Source organism: Semicossyphus pulcher, unplaced genomic scaffold (assembly GCF_022749685.1).
Source record: "Semicossyphus pulcher isolate SPU_LCO1_2020_fin unplaced genomic scaffold, fSemPul1.0.p SCAF_13, whole genome shotgun sequence".
Lineage (NCBI taxonomy): Eukaryota > Metazoa > Chordata > Actinopteri > Labriformes > Labridae > Semicossyphus > Semicossyphus pulcher.
Window position 1 is genome coordinate 18,346,618 of NW_027211637.1, and position 16,086 is coordinate 18,362,703.

At 44.3% G+C, this 16,086-nt stretch overlaps 1 protein-coding gene across 1 annotated transcript in view; it reads right to left on the reverse strand.

The window, feature by feature from the left end:
- The window catches only part of LOC138590158 (ERC protein 2-like), a 156,533-nt gene that overhangs the window by 105,638 nt on the left and 34,809 nt on the right, over positions 1–16,086 (reverse strand). The window contains exon 8 of the mRNA XM_069660734.1: positions 14,055–14,222. Within this exon, the coding sequence (XP_069516835.1) occupies positions 14,055–14,222 (168 nt within the window). The remainder of the gene's footprint in view (positions 1–14,054; positions 14,223–16,086) is intronic.

The following is a 16,086-nucleotide window of genomic DNA, read 5'->3' on the forward strand; positions in this document are numbered from 1 at the left end:
TGGTGTTGAACCGACTTTATCTGATGGACATCCGCAATAGAACACAAACACACACAGAGACAGATGCACAGGAACGTTTAGCCACACAGGCGAACACACAAACACAGAACGCTCGGGGCTGTACCAAACAAAACACTAGCAGATGCAGCTGGAGTGGGACACAGTGCAACGGGACTCCAGAGGTCTACAAAGCCGTTACAAAGGGACAGCAACATCTGGGAACAGGAAATGGTGACTTGTTTATGCCTTTTAATTTCGACAACCACAAACGACATTCTTTTAAAAAATCTTTTAAAATTCCAACTCGCTCGTGTTTTTTTTCTACAGAGAGACAAAGCATCATTCACTCACTCCTGCAAAGCATTATTACCAAATTTAACCCAAGTGGTCCTTTCTCAGATTACGACTTGTGTTGCAGAAGAAAGGCGCATGCACCAAAGAGAATTACATGAACATGAGAATCCAATAACAACAAGAAAAGCACCTCAGGCCACCAAGAGACCGCATTTCAACTCACATGGTGACAGGCCAAAAAATGTCCAGTGGGGAGAACAGACTACATTCCAGTCATGGGTACACAGAGAGATAATGTCCAAATCTCCATGGGTATTTTACAAATGAATCCAATTAGACTGTAGACTTTGGTGTTCGCGGCTCCCTGGAGGGAAAGAGCAAAGATTCAAAGCAGCCATCTTGGATTTTGGCAATGGAGGGTAAATGGCAGGGGATAGGGGGGTGGGTGGGAAAAAAGCAGCCATGAGCCTTCAGCAGATCTTGATAGGTTAATGACAGTCATTACACAACCAAGCTAAAGGCTCTGGTAGGCCGCTCCACGAGCGATAGGGACGTTAAACCCTTCAGGGAATGATGGGAAAGCTTCACACTACCAAAGTCAGATTAAATTCCCAGCAATACATGATTGCAATGGGCGTGTTGGATAGGATTTCGGAGCAGACGCAGCGAGAGAGGCGACGTTAACGTGATTTATTTCCAATTCATTCTCTAACGTTTCTCTCTTTTTTTAGCTGAATGGACTCACGAAGCACCTTTCATTTGTTTTCCAAAGGCTTGAGCTCTAAATCCACATCATATAGCACCGGTAAACCCCCCCTAAAGATTACACAAGACTGCTGTTAAACATGCTTATCTCTGCGCACAGTAAACACAGGAGGAAGTACAAACAAACCAAATAACTGGCTTTGGCCTCTCGCAGCAGCAGCTCAGTGGCTTTGGCATAACCTCGTTCTCCTGAATAGGCACCGACAAATATACATACGCACTCATGCACGGCCCTGCTCCTGTCACTTTGGGTACCACAGGGCCCTATTTCAGGTTAAATTGAGTATGTTTCCTCTGGTCTTAGATAAATGATTACATTCTTCACCAGCCATAAGTTTGCTTTGGCCTGGTCCCGCAAAATAACAACCCCGTGATGAAATGTTTAGCCTCATCGCTAGGCCTTCTGTGAAATTGTGCAGAAAAACGCCGAGCGTTGCGTCGGCGGATGAGAACGCGTCACGTGAGCGGTGGATATGGGAAAGAGGGCGAGGAATTCTGAACGAGTTCTGAAAGTCAAAACATACTCTGTGAAGAGAAATGCTTTCTGTGGACGGGAGCGGCGCGGGGCAGCTGTTTGCCTTTCTCGGAGAGAGAGAGGGGGGCCTCTCAGCCAGTAGCTCGATTGTTATGATGAGAACAGCAGTCATTCATTTTATCTCTCAGTGCATGAGGCTACCTCAGACTTTACCCCCGCATCTCGCTCTCTCTCACACACACACTTTTATCATTAAACCACAGTGCATATGTCATCCCACTCTGCAACCACACACACCTCCCGCTGAAGCAGACCACCAACGATAGGCAGCTATAGGCCAGGCACTGCGGTGTGGACTGTCTGTCTCATTGAGCGTGTATCCTCCTGAGGAATCATGACGTCTGTCTCGGTCATCTCCCACACACACGGCTCCCCGCTGTTTACAGCCATACTGTTTTGACTGTGATAACTTAATCAACAGGCTGATAGGACGGGACCAGGTTCTCCTTAAAAGAGGGGGTGATGATGTGCAGTTACCTTTTACTGACCTTGAGCTTGGACATGGTCGCCCAAGTCTCAAACAATAGCTGACAAACATTCTTGTTAAGTTAGACAGTTAATAGATGTCAACAAGACTTTATTCTCTGTTTAGTGGGCTGACAAGAATGCTTTAGAGTATGTTCATGATTAGAACGAGCAGAGCTCTAATGCGATGGGAGAAAAGTTAGTGAAACAGTATCAGGCCGTGTTTCTGGCAAAAAAAACAACACTGATCTAAAAGCAGCGCGTTTCGGAGCAGAACCACAAACCCGGTCGACCCGTCTGTCTTCCATCCAAACTAAAAAGTAGAACTCTGAGGCCTCCGGGGAGTCATTTCTGCAGAACACAAAGGAGACCAGCGTGGAGCATGACCACCATAAAAATACAATCATTTGTATTTTTAAAACTCTTTTGGACCAATAAAAATACCAAACAATAATTGGTCACCCTTTCTGAGAGGCAACTCATTTCTCTGCGCTTGTCATCACCTCTGAAAATATGACAGGGACAGTAGTAAAAGCCAGCGTCTCTGGCAGCGGCACGCATGTGCACGCATGTAGACACACACGAATACACGGAGGACGAGAACCACAAACTGGACGAGATGTAGTAACGCAGCGTGTACTTCCCCAGAGAAATCTAGGTCAACGTCAGACAGAAACATGATGAAAGACTCCAAACTGCAAATATCAAATTGCTACTTCATGCACTCCAAAATACTGCCATCCGAGTAACGCATGTACATATTAAACTTTATGATTGTGTGTGCATGTTTCAGAATACTTAAACATGCAAACCTGCATTACAGCTTGTTGATTCCCTGCTTAATAAAGGACTTCCTCCTGCTGCTGAGCACTCAGATGTGGCTCTTCAAAGAGAAACACAGCTTGGTTGTGAGGCTCAGGGAAGACAGTGACCTTTTTAGTGTGAGGAGGGTGTGCGTGCACTTCATTTAACCCCTGTCCCCCCACTGCTTCCCACCACCACCCTGACTCTGCCTGTGAAACAGAGCAACACAGACAGAAGGTTGTTTACCGTGTGAGCTGGCGCCCCCATGTGGGTATTACCTGCAACAGGCCCCGTGTATTCATTATAAGTTTCCATGAATAAGAGTTTCAGCTACACATAAACTCTCACTGTACTAAAAAGGACCCGACACAATATTCCCACAGCTGTCCTGAACAGATCTCTCCAGACCGTTAACTTTAGGACAACGTGACACAGAGACCCTTAAAGCAAGAAATCACACCTCTCCCCTGATTCCCTCAAACGACCTTCCTGATGTCACGCCGCCTCGCCTGAGGAGAAATTACTCATCTGTTATCGAGCAGAACGACGAAGCGCGATGACTTCATAAGACGAGTTGTGCCCGAGAGAGGGAGAAAAAGAAGGGAGGGTCAAAGAGCACGATGCTCACGATCTGCAATCATGCACGCGTTTCCAAACAAGGAAAAGGAAAGGTCATTGTATAGTTTATTAGAGGACAGTTTTGATTTCTTCTCATCACTGTATGACTAAGAGAGTTGTAAATCTTTCTCCCTAATGCAATAATGACAAAGAGGCCTTTTCTCTGATCTTTCTGCCAAAGCTTGCCTCTGTATTGAGCCATTGTGTACCTGCATACGCGTACGTGTCTCTCTCTATCATCTGTGCTGTTCTCTACCAAATGTCTTTTGCCTGCAAACCAAGCACAGGCAGGACCCGGAGTGAATAAGCCAAAGAGGCAGGTTGTTGCCTATCCTGCAGCCAAAGAAAAGAAAGTTTTGTGAAAGTCAAACTAAGAGAAGCATGAAAGAGACAGAATTTTCTACGGGCTTCACTTTGATTACGGCTGAGGCCAGTGACTCTCTGAGTAGCGTTCTCTCCATTTACCCAACATTTATTTCGCTCCGAACCACCAGCGCCTGTTAAGAAATACAAAGGTGCTCTGTGTCCTTTGGGAACACACACACACACACACACACACACACACACAAATACTCTAATTTGAATGCAGGCACACAGGCACATAAACATACACAAAAGCAGAGAGAAGTAGGCACTTTGACTACGCAAAAAAAAGCATACAGAAAACATGATGAGTCTCATTCATCAGTATTCATTAAGATTTTTTAAACAAGCCACTTTTTCTTTATTTTTCAGACGCATGACCTCATCAAATTACCATAGTTACAATCAATAATGGTAAATGGTAAATGGACTGTACTTAGGTAAAGTGCTTTTACACTACATGTCACATTCACCCTTTCACACAGTGATCGCAAAGGCCTAAGTGCCAATCTCCAATCAGGAGATTGGCACATTCATACACCGATGGCTGTGCTTTCGGGAGCAATTCAGGGTTCAGTGTCTTGCCTAAGAACACTTCGACATGTGACTGTAGCAGTCAGGGATCGACCCCCCAACCTTCCTGAGAGACGACCGATTCTACCACTGAGCCACAGCCGCCCCAAAACCTCAACCAGCGTCAAAAAAAAGAAGAAGCAAGGCACCAAATAAGAAAGAAATGATGCTAAAAAGGACAAAATTGGGTCTGAAAAATGACTAATGCTTAAAACTATTTTCAAGAAAAAAACAGCCCTTATTTAGTGGCGAAAGTGTCTGGGTTTCTCGTTCCCAAAGGTTGCATTTTACCAACGAATTACTGATAATCAAATTGAATTCATGGCATACTGCATGAAACCAGTGAAACACCCACTGCACGTTATGAAACTCCAGGTGGAAGCCAAAGAGTTGCTGATAAGATCTCCTGAACAGATGAGTGCAGCTGCCATCGTCAGCGAGGTGGTGAGGAGGCAAGGGTTCACTGAATTGTTTCAGCAGTGCGTGTAGGCTAAAAGCACGTTACAGTCATAGGTTACAACACCAACACTAACCAAAGTCGCTGAACCCAAAAGAGTCCTTCACGGTTAAAGTTAAGTCGAAACCACAGGCTAGAGATGAGGCGCAAATTCAAACCCAGCAACTATTATTTTAAACCATTACAGCCCGTTTAAGGACGGAGTGTTTATTGGCAGTGTGAGCAACAGGTGCATTCAAGTTACCACAAAGAAAATCTTTCTTCATAATGATACCCAACTGGAGAAAAATATAATAACAATATTTAAGAAGCTTGATAAATAAGCTCTGCTGTTCGTATATTGACATTTGCATATGGACACACAAACACGCTCATCTATTTCTGTTCAGCCATTGTAACATGTGGCTTATTCTGAACATACAGTACTGATCTCTGAGGAATACACACACACGCACGCGCGCACACACACTCGCCTGTGATTATTATCACGAATGCTAGGCCAGGTTCAGGCGATGGGGGCTGCATATTGCACTTACACATATGACAAGCAGACATCCTCCCCCTCTTCCTGCGCATTCCTGCAGAAAGTCATTCACACAGAGACCCTCCACTGCATTCATACATATCAAATACACACCCACACACGGGCAAACACATACGCACGTGTACAACACACAAACGCAGACACAGAGAAACAACGAGAAAGACGAAGCGAGTGTTGTTTTCATAGCGATTTCTCCCGGTCGACCGCAAAGCAAAAATGAGCAGTGAGAGACTCCTGCAGACCCCGAGCTGTTCGATGAAGACGGATTGCACTTGTGCAAGCGGGGCTGTACGTGAGTGTGAGTGTGTCTGTGTGTGTGCCGGCCAAGTTGATCCACGTCCATGCTCTTTAGGCTCAAGACCCTATCTCTGCCCCCCTCAGCTGCGGAATGCTGCAGTGATTGCTGGGTAATTACCCCGACGCTTTATTCCTCTGCTCCCAGCACCATTAGCATTAATTCTTTTCTTTTTCTTCTTTTTGGAGAGGAAAGGAACGGGAGCCCTTTGATCTGAAAGAATGAGGGAGAGAGAGAAAGAAAGAAAGAATGAAAGAAAGAAAGAAATGTGGCCACCCGGCGAGGACCACGGCGGCTATGGTTCGACCTGTAGCTTCTGACCCAGGCCCGCTTCACAGGGATCTGGTCAGATGGGTCAAACACACCATACAGTACACATACAGTTGAGATGGGGACTGCCAACAGGTTAGGTTGAACAGGTCAGTGTGAGTTATGGCTTCTGTCATCATCAGGATCCTGTGGGGTATGGGCGAGTCCTCACAACACGTCACATTTCTTGAACTGGAGAGTACATGTGTTGCGGTCAGGAAGAAGAAGGACTTGAATAGCTGGAGCCTGACATATGGCCCAGCGCTGGGTTTGTCTTGACTGATGTGTAGCCTGGCTCCAATCAGCCAGCCTCAGGCTCTCACCATTAACCCCGGCTGATTGCTGATAGGAGCAGAGTGGGACACAGAGCGGGGAGGGGGGCTATCACAGGCTGTTTACCGGAACCTCCCCAGCTCCGACGGGCTTATCTGTTACCATGTCTCTGTGCTGTGATTGGTCAGATGGAATCCATTAGGATGAAAGGCATTGGTGGCCTCATCGCAGATCTATCAAGATCACACACACACATGCAGGAAGGCATGCAGAAGAGTTCAGGGGATCTCTGAGAAACGTTAGGATTATTAACATGGAATTTTCTAAGTGTGTCAAGATTCACTGTTTATTAAGTCACATCCTCAGGAAGCTAACAGATACAGCGCTACAAGAACTTTGTGAAGAGGTCACATTTCCTTCACTAATCTAGGAGAATAGAGGTTTGAGACCCAGCCCTTGTGCTGGCATGTCATTGGGCGATATTAACATTTTACACGACCACTCAATACATTACTGTTACAACTATACCCTACAGGATCCCTGTCCACCGCGTTCCGTGTGCGCTGTGGTTCTGGTCTGCCAGACAGAGTGCAGCGCAGCAGAGCTCTGGCCCAAGCAGCTGGATTCGCGAGATCACAAGGTCGCGGGAGAACTACATTTACGCGCGGGAATCACGTGATAACATCGATGTTAAAACAGAGCAGCACAGACAACAGTTCAGTTTGCACCTCCGAGATAAACTTCTCGTTGTCCATGGCGTAGAATAACCTCTGGGACCCTCTGACCGACTGACTCGAGCCCCCGGTTATGACGTTATGTTGATGTGGTGATTGGATATAAAAACAGGAGTCTTTACATGGTGTTTTCTTTTGGACCGGATGCTCTATGCTGTTTTTGTGTCTGACTTCCTGTTTGGAACGATCTGCCGCGTGGTTGAAGCGAGAACACGGGCGTAAACACGAGCATTGACTAGAGTCGGCGCGATCAACTCCGGAGGTCGCGGCGCACACGGATCCTGTGGCGTTAGGAAGTAGTTTAAAATTGCAAAGACAGATCATTGTCATTCATACATATCTGTTTGTGTATACAGAATATATGTGGACACTCACACGCATAATAAACACTGTGCTAATGCTGGGCTAATATTTTCCTTGCAGCACTTCCCCTCACTATACATTTGCATCATACTGAAAAGTGCCATTGTTGTTTTGGGGTGGTGCGTAAAACATGGAGGAGGCGGGAGAGAAGAGGGGAGGAAGAGGGACTAACAATTTTTTTTGGGAATCAGCGTAAGCATGCAGGGCTACAGTAGTTTGTACAAATGAATAAGAAAATAACACAAGGCAGTCATTAGACGCTATGCATCCGTTGATTCAACAAGGGACATGAACATGCAGCGTGTGCTGCAACCGAAGCTCTTGAAATTAGGAAGAATGGACGGACAGAAGAGCAATTGCTCCACAGAGAGAGACATCAAAGCAGGGGAAAGGAAAGAGAGGAAATGTAGAAGGCCAGGGAACATCTCTATTTATCTCAATATCACTCTCGCGCTCGACTTTTTCCCACAATCAAAGGCCTCGCCGTGCCGATGACACCGGACCGGAGCCAGCGATGACACCAGGCCAGAGCAAGTGTTGAAAGAGTCTGGCAGAGGGTGCGCTGAAACAGAGACGGGTTCCCCTGAGAGAGCTGAGGGGAGACCTGCTCGACACTATAACTAACAGAGACCCTTGTGTACAGGACATCCTTCAATACACACACACACAAACATACACACACATGTGCCCAGTGCAGCCCAGGCAGACGTAATCGAACCTCTGTGTCTGTGGTCGCTATAGGAAGGGAACCTGATAGGGGGTACTATACTTCTCTGCACACAGCCAGCCTTTTTTGAAAGCATGAATATGGATCGAGACGACCACAATGTTTGAACATGAATAACACATGTATGCCAAAACCACACCACAACCGGCTCTGCGTGTCTACCTCCCACGCCCCTACCCCCCCAGCGAAAGAAAAAACAAAATGAAACCAAAAATGAGAAAATAAATAAATAAGTGCATCATTATGCATTGGTCATGGTCTCACAGACCCAGGGCTCGAACAGAGCAGCAACTGTTCAGTGTTGTGATACGTAAGACTGAAAATATCCACGCAAACCGATCATGTGCATTTTCTTTTTTCATCTAAGGACCAGTTCCTCATTATTTTTAGTTCAATTCAGCCTCTTAGTATTCGGATCAACGCAGGGCTCAAGCTACAGGAATGACATCATGGTACCATGCTATAAGTCGTGTTGACTGTCCGTAAAGAGGCCCCGTGGAAAAGATTAAAATCCTTATATAGAAAATAAAGCACCAAAGAGAGAAATATGCTTCATTTCAAAGTAGTTTCGGCAGTGATGCACTATTTTCAACATGTCTTTATATGGGTCTCACCTGCCCACTCGCCTGGGTCCATTTCCCCTGTATTTGAAGTATACATTATGTATTATAAAGTGATGGCCAAATTAAGGGCCTGTGTCCACTAACGGCGTTTTTTAGCTCTCAGTTTCCTCAGCACAAAAACGCCCTCTGTGTCAGCTGATTTTTGTCGCTGCACTCTCAATTAAAAATAGTACAACTTTTGGAACACCGCCGTATGCGTCAGTGTCACTTCTCCCTCACTAACCAATCAAATTCAAGAAGGGGCGGGACCTACGATATCAATTTTTTCAACAAGAAACCAGCTGGTTCCTGGTGTAGAGCTGCTGCTAATGCCAGGATTCCTTTCCAATGTTTTCATGTTTTATTTCCTTGAATAAAAGGCGATATTAGGGGCGCTGTTTAGCTCAGTCGGTAGAGCAGGCGCCCCATGTACAGAGGCCACAGTCCTCGTCGCACTGATCGCAGGCTCGACTCCCGGTCTGCCGATCATTTGTGCATGTCATCCCCCACTTTCTACTCCCAACATTTCCTGTCTATCTTCAGCTGTCCTATAAAAAATAAAGCCAAAAGGCCAAAAAAATAATCTTTAAAAAAAAAAGGCGATATTAAGCATACAGAGCAATTTAAAACAGACTTAAAGGTCACTACAAAGGGAAACGGAAGTGCCGCCAGACAACATTTGTAACCTAGCAACAGTACACGCCGGTGAGAGACGCTCTGAAATTGAGGTCGTGGGCGCTGCCAGCGCAAAAAGCGCTCGAGGACAGGCCCTAAAAGGGTGGACTTTACTAATCATCATTTCCACCATTTTAACATGAGGGCTTTTTACACTGCCAGTTCAAGGTGGGATTATTAAGCCTCTGTTACGTTCCATCTTCTATGTAGAAAGCACAGAGGCAGAATGGTGGGCCGAAGTCGTTCTGCCTCTGAGCCTCAGAGGTAGTAACAGAGGCGTAACAGAGGCGAAACGGCGTCTGTGTAAACTGCAGAGCCGGCAGGGCGGAACAGCACCGTGTGTGTGTATTCGAAGCACGCGCTGTTTGTTTACACCTCGTGCACGTTTTGCTTTCGCAATGCCGGAACGCTATTTAAAAACACACTGGGGCGGCTTTACACCGGCTTTGCAGGGTCCAATGAATGACAAAGGAGGATATGTTGACAGATCTTCATTATGGCGCTGAGGCCAAAGCTTACCCTTTGTAAGCTTTGGCTTACAATAGAAAAAAAGACTTTTAAAAGACTTTAAAAAGAATAAAGTCAGACACCCTCTTGCAAGGGTAACTTGCAAGGTCACTGTCTATATTAAAGAAAACAATCAAAGAGACAAACGGACCGCTTTAAACCATCCAAATCAACACAGGAAGAGTCCAGGAAGAAAGGTGTGATATATAATTCAAATAATACAAAACTGCAGAACAGGTTCTCAAACTACAGTTTGATACATCAAACAGACTTCTTGTTGTTATTTACATCTACATTCTTTCAATATCTTCCCTTTCCATTTCATACTTCACCCTCATAAACATCCAACAGACGGTTTTTGCTCTTAGTTCTCCAGATGTCAATTCCTCACGAGCGGACTTGCAGACAACACCCAAAGGCAGAAAACCATTATGACACACCAGCTGACCTGTCATCAGCATGTGTCATCATCAGAAACACTGCAGGTGGTGGGGAGTTGGACCTGTTTGTAGTGAAGATAGAGAGCTCGTCGTAATAACACAGATGCATCCTCTTAACCCTCAAAGCTGTCCAGGAGGATGACACATGTTTATCTGGCATAGATATTGACTCTTTTCATCAATGGGGAATATATACAACAGATTAATAGCCCTGTGAACTGTTCACTCATTCAGACATGATAATTTTATGAGGAAGAGGCCAGAAACTCAATCAACCGTTTTCCTCTGAATATATTTTTCCGCAGGACTTTCGTAACCTTCTCTGCCGACCCACCGTTCACCTTTTTCTCAACCCATCTTTCTGTTTCTCTATTCAGAATATTTTGACATGTCACAAAAGTCTGCTTTATTGAGATAAATGTACCCCTGATATTTAGATACAGGATGTATCAGGGAAAGCTTCATCCTGTCCTGGGAAGACTTAAAACACGCAGGGACGGTAAAATGTCTTTTACGACTTGAATACAATAACTGATACAGCAAGATATGCTTCCCAATTACACTCCTGTCTTTCCCCTTGTAAGTTATAGTGTCGGTGAATAGAGACTTTCCTAAATCACACTTAACAAGCCCACAGTATTTTGGACTCTTTTTGCATTTGTCTGTTTCGAAATATTGCCATCATATGATCCTAACATGATACAGGGTTGGTTCAACCAAATTGAAACAAAAATAAATATACTTTCTTGTGTCCTCGTGACGTTTCTGGCCAAACAGATAAAGTTTTATTTGACCAGGTTTTCTGGAGCCGCCCAGATACAAGAGGATTAAATCTGTGGTCCTCCCAGAATTTAATTTTAAAAAAGTTTTTATTCAGAAACAATGGCCTGCTCGCCGGGTAATCCACAGACCTCACTGTGGCCTGTGACCAGTTTTCATTGGAAACACAGTCTACTGAAGAAAGACTTCCTATAAAATCTCTTTAATGTATGCTGACAAATGGATTTATGCCGGTTAAATCACAATAAAAAATGAGTAAGTGAAGACCAAAATAAGGTGATTTACATAACTCAAGGGTGTAGAATTAGGTAGGGATGGACACGTCCATGTATTGGTGAGCTGATTTTATCCAGGCAGATATGAAACATGCAGAGAAATAGAGGTATGATAGGGAGAAAGATTTGCAGCCCAAATGGAACCATGGACATTGGAGTTATGTGTGTGCACTTTAACATTTATCTCTATTTGTTGGAGGCTGTAACCATCAAGGACTCTTGCTAACAAGGTGTTAGCTATTGCTAGCATTACGCTGACAAAGTACACTTAAGAGGGACAAACAGCTTAAGATGTTGAAATACAGCTGAACCTTATGGTCATAGAGCTAAGCTTGACTTCAGATATTAGGATCCAAATGACACCAGTGTCAACGCCATCTGGGCCTGCAGGGATGAATACAGCAACTGCAGCTGCACCGAGATAATATTTTTGAGTTACAGTTACATTTATTAGCAATTTGGTAACAAAGAGAAGTTTTCTGTAAGTACAGTGCACTTATACCAAAAGTTTAAACACAATCAGGGTCAATTCTATAAAGGTAAGGAACTAGGTACGGAAATACGTACTTGATTTCTTGTCTTGGGTGGACTTACTATTAAATGTGAAGACTTAAATCCTTCACAGTGCTTGCCTGTGTATTTCATAAGAGAGTATAACACCCAGAAGAGGGAAACCAGCTTTGACTCCTAGCTCCGCTCCTGTCTGTCCCTTTACACATGACACTACAAGCTTCAGCTCCCAGTGACTGTTGCAAAAAAGACAGTTTGGATTAGCTACAGCGTAGTTTATGGAGTGAAACATCTGTCACTTCCTGCATTAATTTCATGTTAACACATGTAGGAAACAGTTCCATAACATTAATTGCCTATTTCCAGCAAGGCATATCTATCTCATATTGCTGCAGGCTAAATTGTGCTCGATTACTGCTGGATTTTAGAGATGAACTGTTGCATCAGGAATAAGGAAGGCTTTTACTAAAAGGAGCAATAACGTGAGTAAGGAGAAGTGTGTGTTCTAGATAGAATAGGAGGAACACACAGGTATGTAGAGAAGAGGGAGGCTTCACGCAGAGCGAGAGCAAACTGGCCAATGAGTAGCCAGCCATCAACAAAATGACAGGCAGCATAAACCTAATGTTTGCCTCATCATCCGACCTTAAAAGTTAATAAGCATTTATCTGCTATGAATAAGCCTTTTAATTGGCTCAAATAAAGAGCTGTAGGTGGGACCCAGAGGAGTACAGCACAAGGTGCACATAAAGGTCATCTTTAAATTTCTCACACAGGGAGGTCCCACAAACATCATAATGCATTTTAACATATTCATGCATGCACATACACATACATAGACACACAGTGATGGCACTGCACGTGACCTTTGGAGCCCTTTCTCATTAAGCTCAGCGAGGGGGAGGGTGGGAGGAGAGAGCGGGAGATCTAATTTGAGGACATGAGAGGAAACAAGGAAGTTCAGAGGGGACCTTTATGTGTGTGTAATTGGTCTATGGAGGAATTACCAACATGCACGCCACAGGTGGCCACGGGCCCCGTCTGAATGGCTAACCTTATAAAAGTCATTAAGGCCTCTGAGACATGCCGTGCGAGGGTTTGTGTGCTTTTGTAACACTGTGTGTGTGAGAGTGAGAAGAGGTGCATATAGATTTATGCATAGTATATGTTATATTTAGACATTAAAGGAATTGTGGGATGCTCTGGAAAATAAGATGTTGCTTTCACTTACAGTTTATGCGTGAAGGTATCTGTGTGTAACTGTTTGTGACTGAGCAGCAGATCGCTCTGGGAACTCGTTCAATCAATCAAATAACAGGCACATTCACAGTCGATTTCAAAGCCAGCAACAGTAACCAAAATGTTATATCATAAACTATGAAGAGGACGTATTAGAAAAAAGTTACACATTTACACATCCATCTTTTAAACTGAGGTCCATTATTTACTCACTTTAAGCTCTTTTGTCCTGATGGAACAAATTTAGCTTTATCCTACGTTCACCAGCTAGAAGCTAACTTTGTCCGTCTGCTATTTATACAATGTACAATGTAGGGATGCTAATTTTGATTTTTTGACCCCTGTTAACGGTCATTTATCGTTAACCGATAAGAATTAAATATAATTTTTTCCAACAACAAGCTCTCCATCATATGCACTGATTTTGATGCGTGCTCTCTCTAATACTCCCAGAAACACACACACTTATCCTCAAACATAACTACCTGTGGCACCGACAATCGTGCCCACAGATATTAATAAACTGTCCAGTGTCCGAACTGGAGAATACAGACAAGTGATCCAGCATCCAGCAGTAAATAAACATTTACAACCGACCTAAAATGGGCTCACCAGAACTTTGCTGAAAACAAGCTTGACCTCCTGCCATGGGGAGAAGAGACTGGAAATGACCTGGGGCCGAGGCGCTGTGCTCTGTAGCTTCTGTATATGAGACTCCTGCTCTAGCAGCTGATCTAAACCAGCGCCCTGAATCTGCAGTTTTGAGGAGAACTGATGAGTCCAGTGACTCTGATTTAATCTAAGAATAAAAGTGCTAATTTACAAGAAATAAGTTTGATCTGAACTTCAGGTCTGGCTACACCCCATGTACCACTGTATGAAGCTGCAGCTAGCTGGACTCGCTTACCTTCTTCTGCAGGACATTCACCTTCCTCTCCTTCACATCCAGCATGTCCTTCATGTCTCTGATCTCTCCCGTGAGCGTGCTCTTCTCATCGGTCAGGTCCTGCAGCTGCTTGGTCTTCTTGGTGAGAAACTGCTCCTTCTCCTCCAGACGCACTCGCAGAGCATCTACCTAGAGAAGACCCAAGACAAGAATTTAAGAGCCAATAAAGAGTCAGACCAATTAAAGGTTACAACAACATATAGTCAGACTGAGATCTGCTGGAAAACACATTCTTGTACCAAATGACAGGTAGAAGGGCGGGGAAAGGAAGACATTAACAAGACAGGCAGATGGACAGCTTATGTTGAAAGTAATCTGTAATAGACGGACAGTTTACTGACAGGCAAAGAGACAGTAAACGAGAAACACTTATATAAATACAAAGAGATGCAAATGCAAGATTAGGAAAGCTCACCCTACTTTCCCCCAGCTCTCACTCAGGTGGCCCAGATGTTATTATTCAGCACTGGAACTGACATTTCTCAACACTCTCACTTGTTGACATTTGAAAGTAGTAAAAGTTCAGCTTTTTTCACCTACTGTCCATAAAATGAACCACTGTGAACCGAAGCAGTAAAAATGTGTGTGTGACAGAAGGAGCCTGGAGCCCGTCCCATCACTCGTTATTGAGAGTGCTGTGTGATTGGGTCAGGGCTGACATAGATCAGACCGCTCACACACTTCACACTCACACATAAAAATCCTTTGTGTTTGGCTGTGAGCAACGAGATGAGTGAGATCCAAACTCCCTCCAAACTTCTTATTGGACGTGTATCAGTGTTCTGCTTCAACGCCTACAGTCACACACACACACACATACAGTCTCTCAGCTGGCTGTCATAGACACTCTGTGTGCTCCTCTGACTATATTTCCAGCACTTTTTATACCACAAGTGAACCTATTTGAACTTAATTTGGAGGTGTGCATGTGTGTTTTATATTAATTCAAAAGACACACACAGACTGCAGATAAAGGGAAGCAGAGAGGGAGGCCTCGTTAACAGATATTTTAACAAGCGTTACTTGGACACAGAGGTGGCTGTGTGAAAACACTTAGAGAGCCCCGGCTTTGTTGTTCTCTCCATCTCATGTCTCAACTATTTTTCAGGCGGCGTAACAAGAGAGGGAGAGAGCAGTGGTGGAAAGTTATTTGGTCAAGTCTGAGTCACTTGTACTTAACTTGAGTTCATTTTCAAAGCTTTTTATCTACTTCACTACATTTTAAAGGAACATAGCTTACTTAGCGACATGTATCAGGCCTGTGTTCATATCAGGCACTGTTATACTGTAAATAAGGCTTGACTAAAAGAACACAAAGCTCTGCACAGCTCTGACATTAAGATGCTGTCCACAGATTAAAGAGATGGTTAAACATTCTGTTTATTCGCAACACTTGCAGAGACCAGAAACGCAGCCGCTCCTCTCTGGCAGACCAACCACTGCTGGGTGATGGAAAACGCATCACTAACTGGGCGCCACTTGTGATTTTTTCCTTGAATGTCGCACCAAACACTCAGTCCGTAATAATATTATATAGCCTACTGCAAATGCAAAGACTCATGTGCCATAGGCTCAATCACCATTGTGTTTCCTCATTCGGCGATAGATAGTGACTCCACAGACATTTATTTAACTGAAAATCTTATAACTTTAAAACTAAACAGCAGAACTTTGTGTGTTTAATTTAGTATGTTTACTTTATGATATTGCAGCTGCACGGTGGTGCAGTGGTTAGCACTGTCGCCTCACAGCTGGAACGTTCCTAGTTCGAATCCCGATTTGAACGAATAGGGCCTTTCTGTGTGGAGTTTGCATGTTGTCTCAATGCATGCCTGAGTTCCCTCCGAGTACTCCGGCTTCCTCCCACAAGGATTTAATTGGTGACTCTTATTTGCCCGTAGGCGTGAGAGTGAGCGTGAAAGTTTGTCTCTCTTTATGTGTCAGCCCTGTGATGGACTGGTGATCAGTCCAGGGTGTAACCCCGCCTCTCGCC